The sequence below is a fragment of the Gossypium hirsutum genome, chromosome D04 (assembly GCF_007990345.1).
Source record: "Gossypium hirsutum isolate 1008001.06 chromosome D04, Gossypium_hirsutum_v2.1, whole genome shotgun sequence".
Taxonomy (NCBI): Eukaryota; Viridiplantae; Streptophyta; class Magnoliopsida; order Malvales; family Malvaceae; genus Gossypium; species Gossypium hirsutum.
The window spans coordinates 7,852,278-7,877,500 of record NC_053440.1 but is presented as its reverse complement, the minus strand read 5'-3'; the positions used below and the strand labels follow the sequence as shown (position 1 = coordinate 7,877,500).

At 32.6% G+C, this 25,223-nt stretch overlaps 3 protein-coding genes across 4 annotated transcripts; all 3 read right to left on the bottom strand.

Moving 5' to 3' along the window:
* Nucleotides 1–17: 17 nt before the first annotated feature.
* Nucleotides 18–1,689, bottom strand: LOC107937416 (uncharacterized). Its single transcript, XM_016870288.2, has 2 exons — nt 734–1,689; nt 18–405 (listed from the first exon to the last, which is right to left on the bottom strand). Exons 1-2 carry the CDS (start codon nt 986–988, stop codon nt 58–60), a joined length of 603 nt encoding a protein of 200 aa, XP_016725777.1. The 5' UTR covers nt 989–1,689; the 3' UTR covers nt 18–57.
* A 22-nt stretch (nt 1,690–1,711) lies between these two features.
* Nucleotides 1,712–7,228, bottom strand: LOC107937415 (polypyrimidine tract-binding protein homolog 1). 2 transcript variants are annotated; one of them, XM_016870286.2, is made up of 10 exons: nt 6,881–7,228; nt 6,131–6,340; nt 5,251–5,313; nt 5,094–5,167; nt 4,834–4,929; nt 3,675–3,732; nt 3,498–3,602; nt 3,321–3,402; nt 2,574–2,686; nt 1,712–2,245 (listed from the first exon to the last, which is right to left on the bottom strand). In XM_016870286.2, the coding sequence occupies exons 1-10, from the start codon at nt 7,061–7,063 to the stop codon at nt 1,829–1,831; spliced, it is 1,401 nt and encodes a 466-aa protein (XP_016725775.1). In that variant the 5' UTR covers nt 7,064–7,228; the 3' UTR covers nt 1,712–1,828. The 2 variants fall into 2 exon arrangements, with proteins under 2 accessions (XP_016725775.1, XP_016725776.1); XM_016870287.2 differs by having other exon boundaries at nt 2,621–2,686.
* A 2,299-nt stretch (nt 7,229–9,527) lies between these two features.
* Nucleotides 9,528–10,918, bottom strand: LOC107907959 (uncharacterized mitochondrial protein AtMg00810-like). Its single transcript, XM_041091369.1, has one exon. The coding sequence runs from the start codon at nt 10,686–10,688 to the stop codon at nt 9,528–9,530; it is 1,161 nt and encodes a 386-aa protein (XP_040947303.1). The 5' UTR covers nt 10,689–10,918.
* Between the last annotated feature and the right edge of the window lie 14,305 nt (nt 10,919–25,223).

The following is a 25,223-nucleotide window of genomic DNA, read 5'->3' as shown; positions in this document are numbered from 1 at the left end:
CTCTTCCAAACATCATAGCATTCAACCTTCTCAGGTTTTGAACTTCTAATAATTTGTCTAATGAAACAATATATGAACAAGAGAGGAAACTCTAGGCAAGCTAAAAATTTCCTCTTCAACTAACTCTTTAGGGCTATTATTACATCTATCACTAAATTCAAGATCAAATTCAAACCTATGATAGGTTAAAGATAACGTCTCAAGAATAACTGCCTGTTGCAACAAATGCTTAATAAATTCAATCTCACTTTTATAGCCAAAGAAATGATGTACCCTAATTTCCTTCACATTATGCAGAAACTCTGTTGTTAGTTGTCCATCTCCTTTTTTCAGCTCAACAAAAGGAGGCTCCAAAGCAAAAGCTGGTCTACTCCCACCAGCTTCTTCCCAATACGAAGATCTAAACTGCAAATCCATCAAGAATCATAGTGCAAATAGAATGATGAGAATTAAGGAAACCGAGTAATTATTCACATCTATTTCAATCATCTCCAAAGAGGGGCAATAACCCAAGAAGGCAATTAGCGCTATGAGCTCACACTCTTTTGCCGATGGACCAGACCAAGAAAAGACCTTAAGATTTTTGAAAATCTTCCATTCATTTTTGTTTACCTATTGTTCTCTAGCAAGAAACTTTCCATACCAAGAACAAAAAATGGAGATGAGACTTCAATTAAACAATCAAAATCCATTTAAAACAAAGCAACAAATAGTTACTGAGAAATAAATATACCTGAGAAAACCAAGAATTCACACTGAGTTGCTTTACATGGACAAGATTTCTTAACCATGTTCTAATGGAAAATTCTTGCCCATATGTTCTATAACTCCATTGAAAAACGGTGGCTTCAACAATGGAAGGCAAAGAAGTGAAAGAAATCTTCATTAAATCTCCACAGAATTTAAAAGTTGACAAGCTTGACACATCAATTTCTAGATTCAAATAATGGTCCCCTATGCATCTAAGTACTAGGTGCTTAAGCCTCATACTTCGACACAAACTTTAAAGTTACGTAATCTATGGCGCCGGTCAATTGTGAAGCCTTCAAGAACAGGGAACTTAGAAACCAACGCCTTTAAAGTTTCATCGTCAATCGCACGATCAAAGAAGCAAAGGGTTTTGAGTGAAGCAAAAGGTAGATCATATGGTGGGTTTGGATTGAAAAGATAACACTTCAAGGAAACTTGTTCTAATGATCGGACATTATCATGGGAATAAAACATGTTAGGCAAAACATAGTGTTGTTCAAGCACTGCTGTGCATAAATGAGCTGAAACTGAAAGAATCTGAACCTGTCTTGAAATGGCAAACTCAATGCTGTGCATAAATGTGCTATAATATGTTATACTTTAAATAGGGAATGGTGTTCGACTATTTTATAAATACTCTAAACGCATTTACAACCACTTACTTTACCTACTCACGGTATATCAAAGTGTACAGTCCCACAATATATTTCCCTTTTCTTTCCCAAAATTCCCCATGTGAAGAGTTCATGAGAGTTTATCTCTGGACACAAATACTTGATGAAAAAGGGTGTCAGGATGATTGAAATTGCAGGCACCTTCATCATTTCTAAATCACAACTTCAATTTTAGCATGAAAGCATCTCTTGTACATTAATTTACCATTTCATTTTCAGCGCTACCTCTTTTTGGCATCAATGGTGGAGATGGTTTCCAAAACAAACAAAAAAAACAACACTTCCAATCCAATAAAAAAAAAATTTAATTTCAGTCATAACTTAAGAGATCCAATTGGCGAATCCTTATGAGGAATATAAGATAGACAAAGGATCATTTAATTTCATTATAGAATAGACACAGGTCATCGACTGTAATAAGGAGGCTGACCCAGCTCCGCTGCACCTCCTTGTCTAACATTAGCCCATGGCGGCTGCTGCTGCTGCTGCATGGGCATGGAAGATGCACCAGGTTGTGAAAGGGGTGATGAACCTGCAGGTCTTGCCACATTAACGTATGTAGGGGCTGTCAACGATTGATATGTTTGACCAGGAACTGATCCATATGGCAGCCTAGCCTGAAAATTTGGATCCCAAGCAGGAACTTGTCCAGCAAGAGGTTGACCCTGTATTGCAGCTGAAGCCGAATAGTCAGTACCAAGGTGCACCGGAACACCCTGAGGATTCTGCCAAGCATTTGGAGCAGCAGGCAATCCCGGAACTTGTGTTGCAAGCAAACTCGGGTCTGAGATTGTGTAATCTCTACTTTTATCACTGTATGCCTGCGGCAAAAGATGAACTCATCAGAATCATGTGACAACATTGCTATGACTTTATTTTTCTTTAAGTACACATTTTTGGATATGAATGTAGGGATCCTCCAGGGAACCTTTAAATATAGGGAAAAACTTATTAAAAATTTGAGCATACCTGTGCCAGACACATACACTTATCTGACGCTTATATCCAAATTCGAATAACATAGTCAAGAAGCATACAATTTAAGGACAAGATCCCCTTTTTTTCCCAATCAAGAACAGATTCCCTTTATCTTCTAATGAAGTCCTAAGTTATTTTTCCTACATTAACTCAAAAAGCACATATTTATACCTTTACATTGAGATCAGTATGACGAGAGTATGATAGATGAAGCTTACAATAGCCACCATCATATATGCAGTGTCCCTCTAAGGATTCTTTGGCAACTGCTGCGGTTGTAACATCTGGATATAATACATTCAACATCAGTAAAATCGATCAAAATACTCTCTAACGTAAAAACATGAATTACAAAACCAAGTAATTTGCAGGTCATTACATGTCTAATGGTCCCCAAGGCACATCCCATAGACCTGGACGCTCTCAAAGTTCAAATCTTTGAGATAAGGTGTGGAAAAAAGTATCCCACAATCATCAGAAAGAGAACAAATTTCAAATGAAACCGAACAAAGCGAAGCCAAGAGAATGGTATTATAGTTATTATATAATATACACATCAATGCACTTTGCATGAAACTTTAAAAGAGAAGACATTAGATCTGATTTGCTTTTGCTTTTGCAAAGGTGCCGAAGATGCATCTTAACAAATTCCCTTCACAAAGAGTGGTGAGGCACATATACTGTCCGGTCTTTCATTAGTGCCTAGGTGCCCACCTTAATAATGAAATAAAATTTTTTTAAAATACCATATGTAGGAAAGGTTCGTGAAGTAGGGAAAGAATGACCAAAAAAGAGAAAAAACTCAATTGTCCAAGTCCTCTTTGCATGGAAGGATAATTGGGTATCAAATCATTAGGTATGTATGGATTACTGAAGACGGAAATAAACAAATTCAGAATTCATGTAATGAAAGCATACCGGGATATTGAATAAGTGCCTGTGTTCCACCATTCTTCTCAAATATGGCAATCTTTTGGACCGTGCCAGATGCTGAGAACACCTACAATATGTAACCAGTAGAATAAAAATATGAGAAAATTTTCAAGCAAGAATCCAGTACTGGCATGCCAATGGGGCAGCAACACAACATCCTACCGTGTGAAGAACATCAACTGTCACAGCATACTGCATATTTTCAATTGAAGCAAGTAGCACATTACTCTGAGGTTCTTGCTTTTTTCCATCCGGACCAACTACAGGCTGGAGATTACCACAAATTAATGAATACCCAACTTATAAAACAGGTCAAATGTTTGTAACTGAAAAATCTACCTGCATAAGTCCTTCCATTGCAGTAGGATTCACAGGAAGGTAAGGATTGGTATAGTCCCTGCATAAAATGAGCAAACAAAATCAGATCACATTAAGTACAAATGCATCACCTGATGTCAAATAGAAATTTGCATCTAGTAAGGATAAATGATTTATGGTAACAAAGAGATGATACTGCAAATGTAATCGAGATGATCAGATGACATGAAAAACTATGGGTTCAAGTCAAGAACCATCTTGTTTGACAGGAATAGTAGATCAATCACTCTAACTGCATCCAGTTGGTTCCAACCATATAGCAAATAGCAACTCAAAGCTTTCAAATACATGCCAATTGAAGACTCTTAGCAAAATTACAACTCATTCTCTGAATGCTACAGCCTTGAATTCGACCAATGCTTCCAGAAACACTTCCTAATGTTCAAAGAGAAGCAAAATAGATAATATTTTTATGGAATACAACAAATGAATGTTATTAATAAAAATTACAATAACATACAGAAGTCTCTATCCCCCACAAGTAAGTAAAGCTTCTGCCAATTTGCATGCTGACCCACTTTTATTATATAAGAAAAATGAACATCATAGCAGAGACTATTGTTATGACTTTAAAATACTTGAAAAAACTCAGGTTCCATGACGACGAATTGTTCAGCTAATAGAATAAATAATTGCAAGCATACAACAGTTGAATGGTTCGCAATGGGAAACACTAAACAAGTTTAAAAGCAATATTCAAACATCATATCAGATTAATTTTACTAGCATGTTACATGATATGCTCCAATGATCAGTCAATTACAAAATTTATTTGTATGAAAGAAGGAGCAAAAGCTCCCCCTACTCATGATGCCCCCAAAGTCGTAATTCCACAATCAACATATAAACAACTGCAACTATAATGTAATTTGAAAATGCAGGGAACTGTGGTCAAAAGATTAAGAAAATTACTAAGCGGCCATGACAACACATCTGTGTGCTGACTACCAGGCTTCACTAACACCCTAGATGACAAAAAGCATACACATTGATTAGAAACATATCAGATGCCAAAATAAATATTTCGCAGGATCATTACTTCAGATTTCAGAAATGAACACGACCAAACATTGATGAACTTTAAATAGAAAATATCATGATATTTTGGATGCACTTTTACCTGCTCCGATGAGACTGAAACTTGATATTCAGATCAGTGTGTGCTGAATATGAGATTCTCAGGTAACAAGAAGTAACATGATCTGGAAGCAAGTACCTAAATTCAAAATATCATGATAAAACATTACAACACAACCACATTTTATGAAATTCCTGAACCACATATCGTACAATAAATATAAAGAAGAGAATTAAGTGATGCTAGATGAGAAAAATGAGAATATGTGTTAAAGAAGGAGGATGCAAGGCTATAGTACTTACCTGGGAATACTTCTCCCATCCAATGCATTCCTCGCCGAAGATGCAGTTTCAGCATCAGTGAATTGGATTAATGCCTGCCAAATTTACCATTAAATGAGTATGATATTGGAAGATATGCAATCTCCAAAGATCCAAATGCATATTTTTGACATCTCACCTGGAATCCAGCAGCCTTTTCAAAAGTAGCAATCTTGTGCACAAAACCAAATGCAGAAAATACCTGAAACCAAATTCAATTAGATACAATCACAGATCATAAATTCAAAAATATAAATTAAAAAGAACACTAGCAAACATCACAAGCAATAGCATAATGGGAGAAATCACTGTTAGCATATGCAAATGGATGAGAAATAAGTTCAGAATGACACCTGAGCATACATGCCTCAGGATATACCCTAGAAAGGAGTATGACGTACATGACAATATCTCCAAACTATCTCCAACAAAGGAATTTAAATAAGGGGCATAACCATCTATGATACAACTGATTTCAATTAAAATGATGCTATTATGTAAAAGAACAAGAAAAAAAAGACAGTTTAATTCATTGTATATTATGATAGTTAAAACTGATACTTTCACTGTATGGTACCTTTAACTTCAGAGGTATATTACCTAAAAAGATCATCAATCAATCTGTTGACTGAAGGACACTTCATGAACTTTCTATTTTAATAGTTCACAATCGCAACAAGTATTCTCATTCAAAACAAAGCTTCACAAGATTTAGACGGACTAAAAACAGGTCAATTTATAACTATAAATACAAGATATCTTCATTTACTCATACCGATAGGCTCCTTGGAGCAAGGTTCATCCAAAACTCCAATTCCTTATGCAAATACCAGAAGCCCCTAAGCATAAAAAGGCTTTAACACCTTAAACTACCTAATCTTTTAGCAGAATAACAGAAAATCTGTAACAACTGGTCACATTTATTTGAAGAAATGCATGTGCCAGAAGAATAACAGAAAATCTGTAACAATTGGTCGCATTTATTTGAAGAAATGCATGTGCCAGAAATAATCACTTACCAAGTGAATGGTCTCAATGGTCACGTCATTAGGTTCCACACCCTCAATGGTAACCAGCAACACATTTCCAGGGGTATCTCCAGGACTTTTGTTGTTGACAATTTCATGTCTGTTTGAATATTGAATATACACAGTTTTTCCACGAATCTGTGCTGGTTCTGATGATGAAGCATAGTATGAAACCATTGAAATAGCCTGATTTAAGTCTGCCTGCAAATAAAAGTAACACCTTTTCTTAACATCAAACCATCACTGATCACCCTTTAAAAAGATTATCTAGACTTCACTAATTGAAATTAACCCATAAAATATTTACACTAAAAAATAAAACCATCATCGATCAAAAATTCCAATTGCCAACTAACCCACCAAATTTATATTTGTGATTTGATAGAAAAGAAAACAAAAATAAAACTTCATCTTGCGCATTAGTAATTAACCTTAACCTAACACAGTGGAACAAAACCATCATCCCTAAAACACAACAAAATGAATAAAAATAAAAATTCAATTCTGCCATCGACCCATGAAATCTACATTGCAAAGAACAAAATCAGCCGAAAATTAAATTATTATTGCCATGCTAAACAAAACAAACTGTCACCCAAAAAAGACTAAATTTTCCAATTTACAATTCAAATTTACACAAGAAAGTATCAGTAAATAATTGACCTCAACCTAACACAAGGCAGTATATAAATTACAAAAAAGAAAAAAGAAAAAAAACTATTGATGGATTTAGAAGCTTACGAATTCAACAAAAGCTTGGTTTCGATTGGCGCCAACATTGCATTTAGTATTAACGATCTTCCCAAAGGGTTTACAAAGTTCGACGAGTTCCTCTTCCGCACACTCCCATGGGAGATTACGGAGATGGAGGACCTTCGATGGCGTCTGGGTATAACGGAACTGAGGTTGGCTTGATGTTGACATCTAGGGCTCTCGCAAGGAGGGAGTATTTGTTTAGATAGAAAAATACGGGAATTTTATATCTTTGAGGAGGAGGAGATTTATTCCTGCAATCAGTTCTGGTGGGGTTCTTTTTATATTGTTGACGTAACGCTGATGGAATTTTGGTGAGACTTGACAAATACTGTAGCCTTGCATTTACTGATTTGTCCATGTCTTAAGAAAAACTTTCAAAGTAACATGTTATATTTACTAATTTGTCCTTCATTTAAAAAACCTCACATTCAAAATTGCTAGGTCGAATTCGAATTATGCAACCAACACAAATTAAATTTGATAAAATTAGATACAAATATTTATGTGAAAAAACTGATCTGAAAAGAATAAAAATTATGGGCCAAGAAATTTTACTAAAAATACAAAAAATTAAAAAAAGGAAAGTACAAAATAGAGAAACAAATAAACACCGAACCTTAAATATAAAGATTTATCAAAATTCACACAAACCCTCTCTTAAAGGGGCCTATTTATAGGCTCAATTTTATGTACAAATATTACTAAAGCATCTCTATAATAATTAAAGTTAGATTGGAAAAATATAATAGAGTTTAACTAAGAGAAAAAAACCTGGTTAAGTGGAGAACAAATCGCCATGTCATGAAGTTGCTATTGGCTCGTTGAGATGTTCATTATCGTGTCGTCGAGGCATGGCGTTACTTCTCCTCAGGACGTCGTAGTTGCGTCGTTGGGACAACGGCTCTTCTTCTTCACGACGTCAACTCTGTTTCATCTAAAATACGAGGCACACTCTACAAAGATAAAATAAAATGTTTAATTCATCATTTGTTACTTGAATTTAACAAAATTTTTAGGGTAAACTATACTTAAATCATCCAACTAATAGTAAGATTTTTTTTTGTCATCCAATTATGAAAAGTTACAAAATAGTATCATAATTATTTGATTTTTTTTATCACCATGGATGATGGAAAGATGGTGTGAGCTTTTAAAATTGACATAATAGTAACATTAACCCGCAACATTTGTACATTGTGTCAATTTGATCTTAATTCTAAAAAAATTAACCATCAACGCTTACACATTGTGTAATTTGGTCTTTTTTTTTCTTCCAATTTTGTTTTTTATTGTGGTGCTTTCACTTAAAAAGTTAAAAAAAATTATCAATTAAATTTGATTGGAAATATACAAAAATAGAAACATCCAAAAATCTAAGGCAATAATTTTCATCTTTTTTCATTCTTTTAAAATTAACCCCTCAATGTCACAAATATAAGTGAAACTACAAAAAGAAAAGATACCAAATTACATAATGTGAAAATGTTGAAGGTTAATTTTTTGGAATCAATACTAAATTGACATAATGTATAATGTTGAGTGCCAAAGTTGTTATTATGCCAATTTTAAAAGCTGACAAGTTTATTTTTGTTAGTAATTTAATAACTAGTGACCAAAAAGAAAAAAGTTGAATAATTGGGTAATCATTTTGTACTTTTAATAGTTGAGTAACTAAAAAAAATTTACTAATAGTTGGGTGAATACTAGTTTACCCAATTTTACATGTGAGTTTTTTTCCAATATGTTACTTTTATTTTGCAAAAGTTATACATCTTTGGTATACAAAGTTATGGTGTTAACTTTTACAATTTAATTCGAATTTTAAATTTGATTTGATGGATATTAATTACTAATATTATTAGGTTTGACTTTTCATAAATTTATTAATAGACTAAATTAAGTATTAATTGTGAATTTATTTAATTTATTAAATAAAGTGTTATCTAGTATTTTTTTTAGTTTGGTTAATTTCTTAAAAGTTAATTACTGACATTATTAACTAATTATGAATTTTAGTTAAATTAACTCTAAAACTCGAATTCAACTTTAAAAAATTAACATTGCTTTCTATAAGTAATAAAATAATTTCTATCACATTGGACAAAAATAAATATAAATATCATAATAATAAAAATAACAAACCCGTATATTAAGCCAAAATAAAATCACATGAGCTCACTTAAGAAATTGATAAAATAAATTGGATTTTTATGTTTGGTTTTAAATTTAATTATTTACCTTAAGCTATGCATAAGAAAATTAATAGAAATTGTTTTCAACATAATATATATAATGAAATCATCCGATTCTCAAGTAAATGAAGTTAGAATTAAAATTAAATTACCATAATAAATTATATAAAACACGCGATAAGCTAAGACATTGTACAAAAGTAATAGGAAAAATAATTGAAATATGAAATGACAATATTGTGGAAATATTGGTAAAATGATTTTCTGTTATTATTTGAATTATTTACAATAGCTTATATACAAGTATTTGACCAATGTAAGATCCGAATAAAAAGATCTAGAAGCTAGCTATATACAGGCTGGATAACAAACTTTTAACTAACAAAACTAATTATAATTTGAGCTAATTTAATCAATTGCTTAACTACTAATAGTCCCCTTCAAATTGGAGAATGGATATTAAGCATTCCCAGTTTGCTAACAATGTCATGAAATGGTTGAGCAGCGTGTGACTTGGTGAAGAGGTCAGCGAGTTGATCACTTGATTTGCAAGGCATCAGGTGCACAATGCAAGTGGTTACCTTTTCCCGGACGATGTGACAATCAATTTCTATGTGTTTGGTGTGTTCGTGGAAAGTGGGGTTATTGGCAATCTGAATAGTAGAATTGTTGTCACAGAACAAGGGTGTTGCACGGACAAGAGTGGTGCCAAGATCGTGAAGAAGATAATGGAGCCATTGAACTTCATAAACAGTGGAAGCTAAAGCTCTATACTCAGCCTCAGAAGATGAACGCGAGACAGTTGGTTGCTTCTTAGATTTCCAACTGATTAGTAAGTTTCCCAAGAAGATGCAGAATCCGGTGATGGAACGCCGAGATTCGAGACATCCAGCCCAATCTGAATCACTGAATGCTCGAAGATCAAGAGGAGAGGAAGATGGATAAAACAAACCATTGCTAGGACAAGCTTTCAAGTATCGAAGAATACGGTGAGCAGCTTGCAAATGTTGATTAATAGGTTTGTCCATGAATTGGCTCAATTGTTGCACGGCAAAGGCAAGATTAGGCCGTGTTGATGTCAAATAGATTAGCCTTCCTACAAGTTGTCGATATGAAGTAACATCATGAAGGAGGGCACCAGAATCGGAAGTAAACTTTGATTTAGATGCTAATGGAGTCTTGGCAGGTGTACAATCCATAAATCTGGAATCCTCTAAGATTTCCAAAGCATATTTCCTCTGTGAGAGGTGAATTCCAGCAGTAGTTCGAGCAACTTCCAGGCCAAGAAAGTACTTTAGTTCTCCAAGATCTTTAATCCGAAACTGTTGATCTAGATAGGCCTTCACTTTGGTAATTTCAGAGAGTGAATTACCAGTCAAGATGATATCATCAACATATACTAGAAGAACTGTGAAGGTATCTTGCTGTCGTTTCACAAACAAAGAATAGTCAGCAGAAAATTGAATGTATCTAAGGGTAAGTAAGGCAGTTGTGAGCTTGGAGAACCATTGTCTGCTTGCTTGCTTCAATCCGTAGAGTGATTTTTGTAATTTGCAAACTTGATTAGAAGTAGAAGGTGCAAAACCAAGAGGAGGGAGCATGTAAACTTCTTCATGGAGACCACCATGTAGAAAAGCATTGTTTACATCTAGTTGGTGAAGGTACTAGTTGTTGCAAGCAACCAAAGCTAGAAGAAGTCTGACAGTTGTGATCTTTGCAACAGGTGAAAATGTTTCGAAATAATCAACCCTTTTAGTTTGTGTGTAACCCTTGGCAACCAATCGAGCCTTATAACATTCAATTGATCCATCAGCTCGATGTTTTATTCTAAACACCCATTTGCACCCAATTGGTGTTTTACCCTCTGGTAAGGTAGTGAAGATCCAGGTATTATTCTCTTCAAGAGCACTAATCTCAGCTTGCATTGCCTTGATCCATTGTGGCTGTTGGATGGTTTGCTTATAGGTTTTAGGTTCAATAAAAACAGAAATGGCAAGAGTATAATGCAAGTGTAATGGTGATAAGTGTTTATAAGAGATAAAGGAAGTAAGAGAATGTGGTGTACCTAGATGATTGGCAGCAATTGTAACATTATAACAATGGTAATCTTGTAAACAGGTGGGTTGCTGCCTGGTTCTTTGTGGACGAGAATATGGAGGAGGAGAAGGTGGTGGTGGTGGTGGGGTTGGGTTCTTTGTGGTGAGTGTGGTGGAGAAGGATCATCATATGTAGTGTCAAGTTCAAGTAATTGAGGGGGGGAGATGGAATCATAGGTGTTTTGGTGGGAGAAAAGAAAGTTGGTTTCATGAAAAGTAACATTTCGTGATACAAATATGACTCGGGAATTTGTATCAAGGAGGATATAACCTTTAACATGAGGTTTATAACCAAGAAATATGCATTGCCTTGCCAGAGAATCAAATTTGTGGCGGTGGGAAGATAGAGTGGAAGCATAGCTTAAACATCCAAAAACCTTGAACATGGAATAATCAGATTTGGTATTATAAAACTTTTCAAATGGTGTTTGATTAGAAAGTAAGGGAGTTGGGGTTCGATTAATAAGGAAGACAGAATGTAGCACAACATACCCCCAGAAAATTTGTGGTAAATGAGATTGAAAAAGTAAAGCACGAGCCACATTAAGAATGTGTTGATGTTTACGTTCAACTAAGTCATTTTGTTAAGGAGTTTCAGTACAAGAAGTTTGATAAATTGTGCCATGAGAGGCATAAAAAAAAAGCATGTCAAATTCTCTGCCATTATCAGATCTTACAATTTTGATGGAGCAAGAGTATTGTGTTTTGACCAAGGCAAAAAAAATTTGTAAATGACCACGGACTTCAGATTTAGTTTTGAGCAAAATAATCCATGTAAATCGAGAATAATCATCCACAATTGTGAGAAAATAACGATGACCATGAAGAGAAATAATTGAATTGGGACCCCAAATGTCAATATGAATAAGATCAAAAATGTTATTTGAATGAGATTGGCTTACAGGAAAAGAAAGCTTCTTGTGTTTAGCAAAATGGCAAGTTTTACAAGCAGTATTATCATGAAAGGTAAGGAAGGGAATATAACCAGCAAGTAATTTGATCCTAGAATCAGAGATATATCCCATTCGATGGTGCCAAAGATCAGTGGTGGAGGTGGGAGTGATGAGAGCATTATGTCGTGGAAAAGTGAACTGGCGAACAGGATTATCCATTGTATAAAGTCCATGCTGTGCTTTAGCTGTACCAATCATCATCCAAGATGGTATAGCCTGTATAGTACAATGAGATGTATAAAAGGTGAAACAACAAGGGAGGTTAGATGTAAGTTTGGTGACAGATAAAAGATTGAAAGAGAATTGTGGTATATATAAGACATCAGTTAAGCATAAAGTATCATTGAAAATGACAGTCCCTGAAAAATGTGCAGGTACTTTTGAACCATTAGGTAAACTAACAAAGATAGGTTTAATTTGTTTATAAAATGTGAATGAGGATAATGAATGTGTAATGTGGTCAGTAGCTCCAGTATCAACTATCCAAAAAGAAAATTTAACCTTAGAGGAAGTGGAAAGAGTATTACCATCAGTAGCAGCAAGTGTATAGGATTGGGAGGGATCGGTCATGATATGATTGGTAATATGAGGTGGGTGGGATGAAGATGGTGTGCCATGTGGTTTGGAAAGGGAAGTAGTTGAATGAAGCAAGGCAAGCAGCTGATCATACTACTCCTAAGTAAGATTAATACTAGAACCATTAGAAGTAGCACTTGGCACGGCAGTGACAGATTTAGTTTCCTCCAAAGAATCATCATAATCATTTGAGATAACATTGTGAGCACGAGAGACTGATCTGCGAGGACGAGAGCTATCAGGGTAACCATTCTTCTTGTAGCAAGTGTCAATAGTATGCCTTGGCATTTGACAAAAAGTACACTAGCGTTTATCACCAGAAACTGAGGAAGAAGTAGAAGAAGGAGATAGTGATTTCTTATAAGAAGTACCAGATTTAATAGTGTTACCAGCAAACACCTTAGAGGAAACAACAGATAATTGGCGTTCCTGTTGAAGCACCTTGGAAAAAGTCTTGTTGATGGTTGGTAAAGGATCCATCAAACGAATTTGAGATCGCACAGCAGAATAAGAATCATTTAATCCTTTGAGAAACCGAATCACATAATCTTGCGTATGATAAGAGCTAGCAGCGGTAACAACACCACAAGAGCAAGGTGTAGTACAGGAACAAGAAGGCAGAGGCCGGAATTGCAACAACTCATCCCATAAGATTTTCAATTCAGTAAAATAGTCAGTGACAGATTTTTCATCTTGTTTAAAAGCATAGATCTATTCTTGTAAATCAGATATTCGACAAAGATCGCCTTGTGAAAAACGCTCACGAAGATCAATCCAAATGTCAGAGGCTTTATCAATCCATAAAACACTAGTAAAGATTGAAGGTGTTATAGAACGATTAAGCCAAGATATTACCATACTGTTGCAAAGCTCCTAAGCTGGAAACAGAGGATCTGTAGTAGGAGGAGCTGAAATAGTGCCATCAACAAACTGAAGTTTGTTCTTGGAGAGAAGAGCCATCCGCATTGCCCGTGACCAGTGATGGTAATTCGAGCTAGAAAGAGGTGGAGATACCAGAACCAATGATGGATTTTCATTGGGATGGAGATAGTAAGGGCTTGAAGCCTGAGTTGGATCAACAGTAGCCATGAAAATGGCAAAAAATAAAAAGAGAGATCTGAGATTAAAACTCAAATATCAAAAAAAAAATAGAAAAGCGGAAGAGAGAACATCTGATACCATGTGGAAATATTGGTAAAATGATTTTCTGTTATTATTTGAATCATTTACAATAGCTTATATACAAGTATTTGACCAATGTAAGATCCGAATAAAAAGGATCTATAAGCTAGCTATATACAGGCTGGATAACAAACTTTTAACTAACAAAGCTAATTACAATTTGAGCTAATTTAATCAATTGCTTAACTGCTAATAAATATAGCATAAATACAAGAATGTATCGAATTCCACAAAAAATGTATTACTAAGTGAAACATAAAGGTTTAAAAAATTTCATAATCGATGAAGGGGATTTGCTCTTCCGGAAGAAATATTTGATGTGTCGTTTTCGGCGATGTCAACATGATCCCTCAACAATGAAAGGTATTATTCATTAAGGGAAGGTTTTGTCTCCCTTTATGGAGAGCCGTGTACAATTCATGGAGGGGGCGCCTCGACCATATGTCCTCGTATAGGTTTTTATTGTAAGGGAGGATTGGCTCCTTCGAGAAAAGTTTTTGAAGTGACATCATCGGGGACGCCAATCTAATCCCTCAACAATGGAATATATTGTTCCCTGGGTGGATTTTGAACCCCCGGGCGACAAGCCGTTTGCGATTCACAGAGAGGGCACCTCGATAGTAAATGAACATATGGCCACCCGCCAAGATACAACGTAAGTGTCTCAACCTTAATGAGATTCAAACCTCTAATATTTGGTATATAGGTCACATGTTGGGGTATATGGTACCACTTGAGATACGCAGCTCAAGTGGTATCATATACCCTAACCCATTTATTGTTAAGGGGAATCAGCTCCTCCAAAATAAATTTTCGAATTGTCATTTTTGAGGACACTAACCTATTCATCAAAATGGAAAGGTTTACATCTATAATACCATGAATACAAAAAAAAAACACGAACATAAGCAAAAAAAAATTTTAGTATCATAGATACACAAAAATGGAAACATCAGCATGAATAAATTATGGGTAAACTATCTATTTAGTCACTCAAGTTTACCAGTATTTTTATTTTGGTATCCATTTAAAAAATAAGTTATTTTAGTCTCTTCAGTTAAATAAGTTGTCAATTTTAGTCACTCTATCGTTAAATGCTTTTGGTCATTAGACGAAATGCTGACACGGAAGTCTTTTGATTGGCATACTAACAAATTTATCCCTTAACACTTTGCATATTCTATCAAATTGGTCCTAATTCTAAAAAAAATTAGCAAATTTAACCCTCAATGTTTACACATTTTGTCAATTTAATCCAAATTCTAAAAAGTTGTAATTTGAAGAACTTGAATACATATATTATTTATTATAAAAAGACAAAATATAAATATTAAAAAAATATATAATTAGATTATAAAACTTTGGGCAATTTACCAATAAAAGCCCTTTTTTTCAAAAATTACTGAAATGGGCCCATTATTTAATTATTTACCGGAATTGTCCATTTTCCGCGAAATCGCGTCCATGTCAGGGCGATGTCAGGGTACGTGCTAGGAAATTGCGCCCACGTCAGCGCGAGTTGCTGACGTGGAAGCAAATCGCTCCCTCTAGAACGCGATTTGCTAACGTGGGATGAACAGTTTATGTTTTTTAGCTTGGAAAACTTTGAAAAGCCATAACTTTTCGCTTGGTTGTCCGATTGAGACGATTTTTTTTATTTCGAATAACTTTTCAAGATCTACTCGCTGACAAACAGCAGAAGGTGGTTTGCCGCAGTTTTTATCGAAAAAGATCCTTTTTTACCTCTAAATTTTAATTTTTTCGGTTTAAAATTGAATTTTGAAACATTCAAATCATTATTTTCCTTATTTATTTGAAGTAAACACCGGATTTTTTTTACAGAATTATTGCATTTATTTGAATCTTTTTTGTATTTGTTGCATTTATTTTTTTAATCAATTAACTGGGTAAAATACCTAAAAAGCCCTATTTTTTTAAAATTTACCGAAATGGGCCCAGTTAATTGATTAAAAAAATAAATGCAACAAGTACAAAAAAGATTTAAAATTATTACCAACAAGATTTGAACCAAGGTACTAAGGTAAAAGAGCAAGCATCTTAACCAACTAAGCTAAACTAATTAATTGACATATTATAAAAATACTGTTATTATCTTAATTATATTACTTACGTTCTAATGATTTATCGGACCTATTCCATACACGTGCCAAATCAGAAAAAATAATACAACAATTCTATAAAATATGCAAGGTGTACAAATATTGAGGGTTAAATTTATTTAAAAAATTTATAATTAGGACCAAATTGATAAAATATGCAAAGTGTTAAGGGCTAAATTTATTATTATACCAATCAAAAGACAAACACGTCAGCATTTTGTTTGGTGACCAAAGGCATTTAACGGTGAAGTTACTAAATTGATAACTTATCTAATAGGAGTGACTAAAATTGACAACCTATCTAACGGAAATGACTAAAATAACAAATTTTTGAAATGGGTGACCAAAATAAGAACACGGATAAACTTAGATGACTAAATAGGTACTTTACCCATAATTTATTAACGCTTAAAACTTACATAAATTTATAAATATTTGAAAGATAGAAATAACATAAACACATAAACATGAATTTATTTTGATCCCAATAAATATTTTAAAATAACTAATTTCTCATTACTATAATTGGCCCTCTTACAATCTGTATCTTTCAAGGACATATCTGATTTGCTAAAAAATAACCAACTTCAATGTTGGATTCATTGGGATATAATCAAAGTTAGGTCGGATCCATTTGAAATTATAATAAAATTACCGATTGGTATTTGGTAGTTATAAAAAAGACATTCAAAAATGGAAGTTATATATAGAAAAAACTGTCCCTGGTAGTTACTATATAGACAGGGAAGGTAACTTCCTTTCATTTATAAATATAGAATTTTAAATGAAAGAAAAAAAAAAAGCCATGCGAATTTACAAAAGAAAATGGCATTTAAATAAAAATGACATTTTTGGAAGCGGTTTGTGTTTTATCTTTGTTTTGCTCAGTGATGATGGTGTCTGTTTTCGGGTTGGCTATCACTCTCACTTTTTTCCTCTCCCATTAACTCTTTCTTTCTTTCTTCTTCTCATTTACTTCACATGTCTTTTCTCTTTTTTAGTTTGAGAATCTATTTTGTAGGTATTTTTGTTGTCTTTACAAGTTGTGATAAATAGAAGACGATTCCTGTCATTCGCTAAAATTTCACCGGTCACCAGTAGTTTTTCTTGGAAAGTGGATGGCTCTTCGTCAGTTTTTTAATATGTGTTTTGAGAATATTTCAAAATAATAAATGATTTCACGAGTCAATTTGGACTTGTGTTGTCTTAAGTTTTATATGTTTTTTTGTTGCTGTTTGTTTTTCCAATGTTTAATAAGTCTTCAATTTTAGAAGTTTTTGTCTGTTCTTGTAGTACGGTTTTTAGTATTGCTTATTCACATAATCTTAGTTTTACAAATGATTTTAGGGATAGTTTTGTTGTCGTCCTCTATAGTTTGATGAATGCTCGATTTTTTTGTCGATTTTTGTTCAATTCTTTGGACCATTCAGGGTTGATTTTCATATCGTGTTAAGTGTTTGTAGTCACTTTAGATATGTCGTGCCTGAGTTGTGACAAAGCCAATTGTCAACATCATTATATTCTATATTTCTATTGATGCTGAGGTTAAAGCCTTTGCTGTGTTAATAGAGCTTGTCATTCCCTATTTATGATGAGTGTTTTGTTTTTCTCTTAAATTGTATGGTTCCATTCATTGAATGAATTAATAAATTTATCTTTAAAAAAAAACAATCACATTTTGCCATTCCAACAAAATGCATTTAGCCATTTTGTTTAATAATAGCGTAAGGCCATTAATAAAAGAAGATAATGGCATTCTTTTAGCATTTAAAAGTTTTAAAAATTAATTAGGAAATTAGATTTTTTTTCTCAAATTAAAAAAAAAAGATTATTTTAGAGAGAAAAATAAAAAACGCATCCAACAAGACTATTTTCGTCCAATTATAACTTTTTCTAGTAGTCAAAATATCCAACGGCTAATTTCTAATAGTTTTTTTTCAAACGGTTAGTTTATTTGCTTTATATATCAAACTTATTTTCTTTCTTTTGCATTAAAACCCTATTCTCTCAATCTTATTCTCTCAGCTATTTTATTCTCAAATTTTCATTCAATGCCTCTCAAATTCTTGTTGTCTTAATTTTATATTTTGTAATTTCTTTAATTTTATTTGATTTTATAATTTTAAAAATATCAATGCCTCTTATTCTTTTGGATGACAAACACATTTCTGGTATCCAATTGCAAATGGTAAAAAAATATTATTAAATTTTTTAATTTTAATTAATAACTATTAAGTTGTTAACATTATTAATTTTATTAATTTTTTATGTTTATATAATCAGACCGAAGATCAGATTATCGGGATGTATATGCACAATTTAAGTATGCACCACACATTGGCTCTCTTGGAGGACCGATACTGTAATGACCCAAAATTCACGGGCATCGAAAAAGTGCAATATTGGGCCTCTGTCTTAGTGAAATGAGTTCATAAATAATTATTAGAAAAATTTATGAGACTAGCGGTGTACTTAATTAGGTTCTAATTAGGTGCATTTAGCTTAATTAAGAGTAATAAGGAAAAAGGACTAAAGCGAATAAAGAGTAAAAGTTGAATTGTAAATTAAAAGAAAATAAAAAGGACCAAAATGAAAAATAACTCATTTAGCATAAGTTGAGGCGGCAAACAAAACAAAAATCTAAGATTTTTTTAATTAATATAAATAAATAAATTAGTTATAAATTTAATTATGTTAAATTATAATAATTATATTATAATTAATAAAATAAGGATAAGTGTATGGTGATGATAAAACACATGTGTAATAAATATATGTAAAAATTTGCAATATAATTATTTATTTACTTATATTTTAAACTAAAGATATTTATTATTAAATTAATTTATTATAAATATCATATTATGAATTGAATTAGATTAAAGTCAAGCGTACGGTGATAAAAATATACAAATGTAATAATAGTATTCATACATTTATAATATATTTATTTAATTACTTTTTAAGTAAATAGATATTTATTATTATTATTATTGTTGTTGTTGTTAACTAATATATATATAAAATAAATTAAAATAAGAAAAGAAAAGAAACAAAACAAAGAAGAAAAGAAACAGAGAGCAATTCGAAACAGGGGAAAGGAAAGAAGAAAAGAAAAAGAATAGGGAAAACTAAGGTTTTGAAGCTTAAAACTTTAATTGGTAAGTCAATTAAGTCCTTTTTACTTAATTTTGATGTTTTAGAAGCTTTGGAACAAAGTTTTGTTGAAATCAAGTTGAATTTTTGGAAATTCTTAGGTTTTTGAATATAGTTCATGTTGAACAAATTGATGAATTAGGGGTTTAATTGATAGAAATTTTAGTTAGAATTGATTAAAGGATTAAATTGTAAAGTAAGCTATAAGTTTTGCATAGTAGGGAATAAATTTCAAGAATTTTAAATTTTGATATTTATGATGAAATTTAGATAGTTATGTCTAAGTTTGGTTGAAATTTGAGTAGAAATAAAGTATGAATTAAGATAGGAAAGTAAGTGAATTTAATTAAGACCAAATTAAATTTACGGTAGAAATTGAATAGGAAAATTTAAATATTAGATATAATTTAATATTGTATTAATGATTATGAAAATTATCCTAATTTTTCGTAGCTAATATCACACCCGAGGCATCTACGAAGAAAGAAAAAGAAAAAGTGGACAAGGAGTAGACATGAGAATCACAGTTTGTACTACTATAATTCAAATCTATTTATTATTAATTGTTATATTTTAATTAAAATACATGGTAGTAAAATTAGGTAAGCAATTGAAATGATAATATTGATTTGAATGAAATTGATTCAAAAATGTTTATGGCTATTGAAATTGAATGTGAACAAATTGGAAATTAAAAGTGATTTGAATTGAACTAAATTGAATTGAAATGAGAAGTGAGAATAAAATGATTTGAAATAGTGAAATAATACTTGAATTTAATTGAATACAAGTTCTTGAAATTTATTTATGGATTTAATGTATGAATCGAGTATTAAAAGACAATAACTGTAAATTGATTATAAAAGAACGTGGAAATTGAAATGAATTTGAGATAGTTAATACTATTAATGAAACAAATTGTTTTGGGCAAGAAATGGTTATTAAAAATTATAAGTATAAAGATTATGAGTTGTTAATAGAGGTAATGAACAATTTGATAATCAGAATTGATATTGTATGAATTGTTGAATTGAATGATTTATACATGAAATGGAATGAATTATTGGAATGAATATATGAACAAAAAGATTCTTTGTAAAATGAATAATGATACAGTAGTTTGAAGTGCAAATTGAAATGATTAAAGCTAATTAAGCTAGTTGGTAGTATGAAATTAAAAGATGAACAAATAAGTAATCCACTGAGAGAGAATGGCTTATGATTGAAAATATAAGTTTAATATTTTACTTTAAGTATTTGAATTATAGTAATACCACTGAGTAAATATACTCAGCATACGGTTTGTTTCCGTGCGCAGATTAAGTACAGTGATTTTTGAAGCGTTGAATTTGAGATTGCAAACTTTCATCTCATCACATCTTCAAGCAACAACAGTGTATGTTTTCAAATTTTGAATAGAATGGCATGTACTTAGGAAAAATATTAAGTATGTTCCAAGCGTCCGTTTTTATGTTCAAATATATTAGTAATTAGCCAAGAATTAATTTGGCACCAAATGTAATATTCCTATATCAGGTTCCTTGAGTCGAACATGGTATGGGGGTGTTACAGATACTGTTAGCCTCATATGGGTGATGATGTTGAGACCTATGTGAAGACTTGTCTTGTGTACCAACAAGACAAGGTAGAGCTGAAAACGTCGACTGGTTTATTGCAACTTTTGCCCATTATGGAACGTCCATTGGAGAGTGTGTCTATGGATTTTATTATTGGTTTGCCTAAATCTGATGGGTTTGCGAGGTTTGTTGTTGTGGTTGATAGATTTTCCAAGTATGGAACCTTCATTCCAAAAACCAATGAGTGCCCTGTTGATGAGGCAACTCGTTTGTTCCTTTGACATGTGGTGAAATATTAGGGAGTGCCACAATCTATTGTTAGTAATCAAGATGGATGGTTTACGAGCCGGTTCTGGATAGAGTTGTTCAAGTTGATGGGTCAGACTTGAACTTTCCTACTAGCATGCATCCATAAATTGATGAGCAAAATGAGAGAGTAAATGATTTATTGGAGACTTATCTTTGGCACTATGTAAATGCCACACAGAGGGACTGACCAAAGTTGTTGGATGTGACCCAATTTTCTTATAACTTGCAGCGGAGTGGGGCCACGAATCAGAGTCCATTGGAGATATTGATGGGGCAACAACCACTTACACCCAATATTGTTGCTACCCGTTATACAAGACTAAATCCAACAACTCATCGATTTGCTAAAGATTGACAAGAGCATAATAACTTAGCTAAAGCTTGCCTGCACAAGGTAAGTAAGCGCAACAAGAAATGGGTTGATCAGAATTGCAGAGATATGCAGTTTCAGGTTGGTGACTCAGTCCTTACTAAATTGCACTTGATTTTGCACCACACCAGTTTGCACAAGGGTAGGCAAGATGGTCTACAAACTAGATTTACCAACAAAACTCAAGGTTCATTTGGTTTTCTTTGTCAGCATGTTTAAGTCTTTCCATGATCGGAGAATCCAAATTGAGGCAATTTTGAACGAGCACCAATTGGGGTAAATATTTCATATGATCATGATGTTGAGTGCATCGTGGTAGATCGAGTAATCCGACAGAAGTACTATAGGCCAAGGCATGAGTACCTTGTTCGTCAGAAGAGACTTCCCAACAATGAGTTTAATTGGGAACTTGCTAAAGTGTTGGAAAAAATCTAGTTCGAAAATGATTTTCTTACATAATAGAAAATAAAAATTTTGAAAACCAAACCGATTTGTGATATTTATAGCAATAAACCCTTTACTGAAATCTCACATGTGTTTTTGGCTAGGCGGATCCTTGTCGTTCTTGGCTTTCAACTAAACGACCTTTTCTACTATTCTCGTACCATGAACTACTTTAAGTGTGGGCTCAAACGATTTGAATCAAACACAGAATCAGAAATAGTTTTCTTTTCTTTTAGCGTGAAAATGAAATCTCTTCTTAATAGAGAGCAACATAATTGTTATTCCAGAAAATATATTTAATACTTGAGAACAAATTCTTACTATTTTTGGGTAGAGTAACAATATCTTAAAGTTGTGTAAATAAACCTATAGTGCCATCTATTTATAGGGAGAAAAAGTAGAACCCTTATTGAATTGTAGAAGCATTAAAATATATTTAATACTTGAAAAACATAAAATCATTTCCAGGTCAATTTCATTTTTCATTTTCATTTTAGAGAAAACCATAATTATTTCCAAATGTTTCTCATTTCTCCATTTTTACCATTTCAATTAATCTGATTCAATATTAAATTCATTTCTAGTTTTAATGAGCTAACAAAGGAACTGATTAGACATATGTGATTAGGATTCAAATGATTTATAATTAAGTTCTGGATTTTCACATATTAATTATAAACTTATGTATCCATGAAGTCATTCCACTATAGTATCGTGACTGAGCTCTCCCTAATGGCATATCATTATGAAAGCAACTCAATTATTGCTCATCCAATGACCTTGTCATAAGTGTGTTACCCTCATAGGATATCCTTAATCTCTTTAGGATAATATTCATTCTCCCAATATGGTCTTATTTTATCTCATGGTAATCATTAAATCTTCCTTTATGAAAAATCAATTACTAGTAATCAAGTCATTCATTGCAAAGACGAATGACCCGCGGCTACGTTTACTTTTCACAAACCTTGTAATGCCAATGAGAGGATATCATTTACCCATGTCTCGAGCTATTAATTCCACTATTGTGAATGACGCTACATACTGCAGAAGCTGTATACCAAAAGCACCAGCTTTCAATTCTTTATTTATTTGAACTTAGGCTTTTACTTACATCAAAGTATACGAGTCACACATACATAGTCTGACATTCACTCAGGATTTAGGTATGCCTCACTATGAACGTCACAAATAAATAAATCTATAAACATATTCAAGATCTATTCTTTTTGGGTTCAGTTTGATGTATTGTCAGTCTAGTCAGTCACATCTATGTCTCTACTTTTGGGAGTCATCCGCTCTAATGTCCAAGATAAGACATCTCCCCAATTGGAATTTATAGACGACATATTAATCTTTCAATTGATTTGCTCATTTTTGATTAGACTAAAGACATGTTTAGGTTCATCTGCTAAGATAAGTTGTCTTTTCGTATTACGATTCGACCACGTAATACCACTTAGTATTAGTTAAATATTAGACAACCAATGAGCTAATATTTGCTTCTATTTTACTTTATATGCAAAAATCATGTGAGGATAATATACAAAGTATTAATATAATTCGTGAATAATTTTATTAACTAACCTGTTCGAAAAAATTACAATTGTACTTAGATGAAAATACTACATTTAGGGCACCAGATCTAACATGAGGCTTTATGGCAATTCCAAGAGAAGATAGACTAGTTTCATTCTGAGGATGTGATGAGGGTGTCGTGAGAATAGGTGGAAGATAATGTCATGGGCTGCACAAAAGAGCCCGCAATTGATGCGTATATTTCAGACCCTTCATGTTCACTTGGGGTCATTCAGCCCTACAGGACTAACCCATTACTTTGAAGAGACTCAAGGCCCATCTTATTGGATTCTGGTTAAAATGTAAACACTTGAGTAAATTATATTATACCAGGATAATCATTATAAATCTTAAAGGATAAACATGTATAAAATTTAAATCCCTTAAGACTCTCTTATTTTAGATGAGAATTAATCTCAGCCATTAATGTAATTCGATTTTTACCATTGGATTTAGGGGAGCTCAACTATAAATAGAGCCCTCCCCATTCATTTGTAATCACTTTATTCTTGAGTTAAAAATATTATTGAGAACATTTACTCAAACACTTGGTGTGCGTTATTTTTCTGTGGCTTTTCTGTTCATTCGTGGTTTCTTTCTATTTTGCTTCCACTTTGTTTTGATGCCTTAGAGAATTTCTGCGAGAATTCATAGTTTTCAAGAGTAATGCTGATTTAGATAGATTTGAATCCAAGAAATCGACTAAGGCCGCGTAATTTGCTAGACTAAAGTTCTAGTCCTGTGAAATAGGCAATGACTCAACATGAATGATGAATAATGAAATGTATATAAAATGGGATTGTAGTATTTGTTGAGAAAACTAAAATCATGACACTAAGACAAAGCCCTAAGATAAATCAAATGTTGAAGAATCCATAAGAAAACAGAACAATGATAGAAACTGCGTTGAATATTGCAAATATATCATCAGAGTCTTATTTTTCTCCCTATACCTATAATTTATATAAAGATCTATTTAAATAATTTTTCTTAAAACATTTTGATGAATACCAAGTTAATATAATAACCGAACAATCTTTATGCTAATACTTGTTCTTTAAAGATAAATCAAATGTGAAAGAAGTATATATGGCTAGCAACAACACACAACATATGAATAGTACTACTTATGGGTCTGGATGGGTGATCGGGTGCGATGTGGTGTGTTTAGCTTACTTTTTGTCTCATGCTATAGTGTCGCTACAGTATCTAATCTTACTGCCACTGCTATTTTTACTCTAACACCCTTATTCTATTTATGGAAAAAGAATGTTAAAAATTGAAAGATGGTATAGCTGGCTGTTTGGATCGAATATACCTTTTAATTCCAACACATTCATTTTAATAATTTCTTTAATTTTACATCAAAACATTTGTAATTTAACAATAAAAGTACTATGGTACCTTATAATAGAAGTTAAATTGCATGTTGTCCTCATTACTAAAAAAATAGGTAAATTAGTCTCAGTATGTTAGATTAAAGAGTAAGCTAGTCCTTTCTGTTACAAATTTCATCTATTTCTACTATTAAAAATGATGCAGTTGATAGAATAATTAGACAGTTACACGTGATGTGTCACGTGTACCTTATATTAACATATAAAGACTAATTTTTTAACAATAAAAATAGATGAATTTTTAACAGAATGACCAATTTACTCTTTGATCTAATGTCTAAGGACTAATTTACCCATTTTTTAGTAGAAAAGGTAAAATACAATCTAACCCTAATATAAGGCCTACATAATACTTTTACCGCAATTTAACTTATTCAT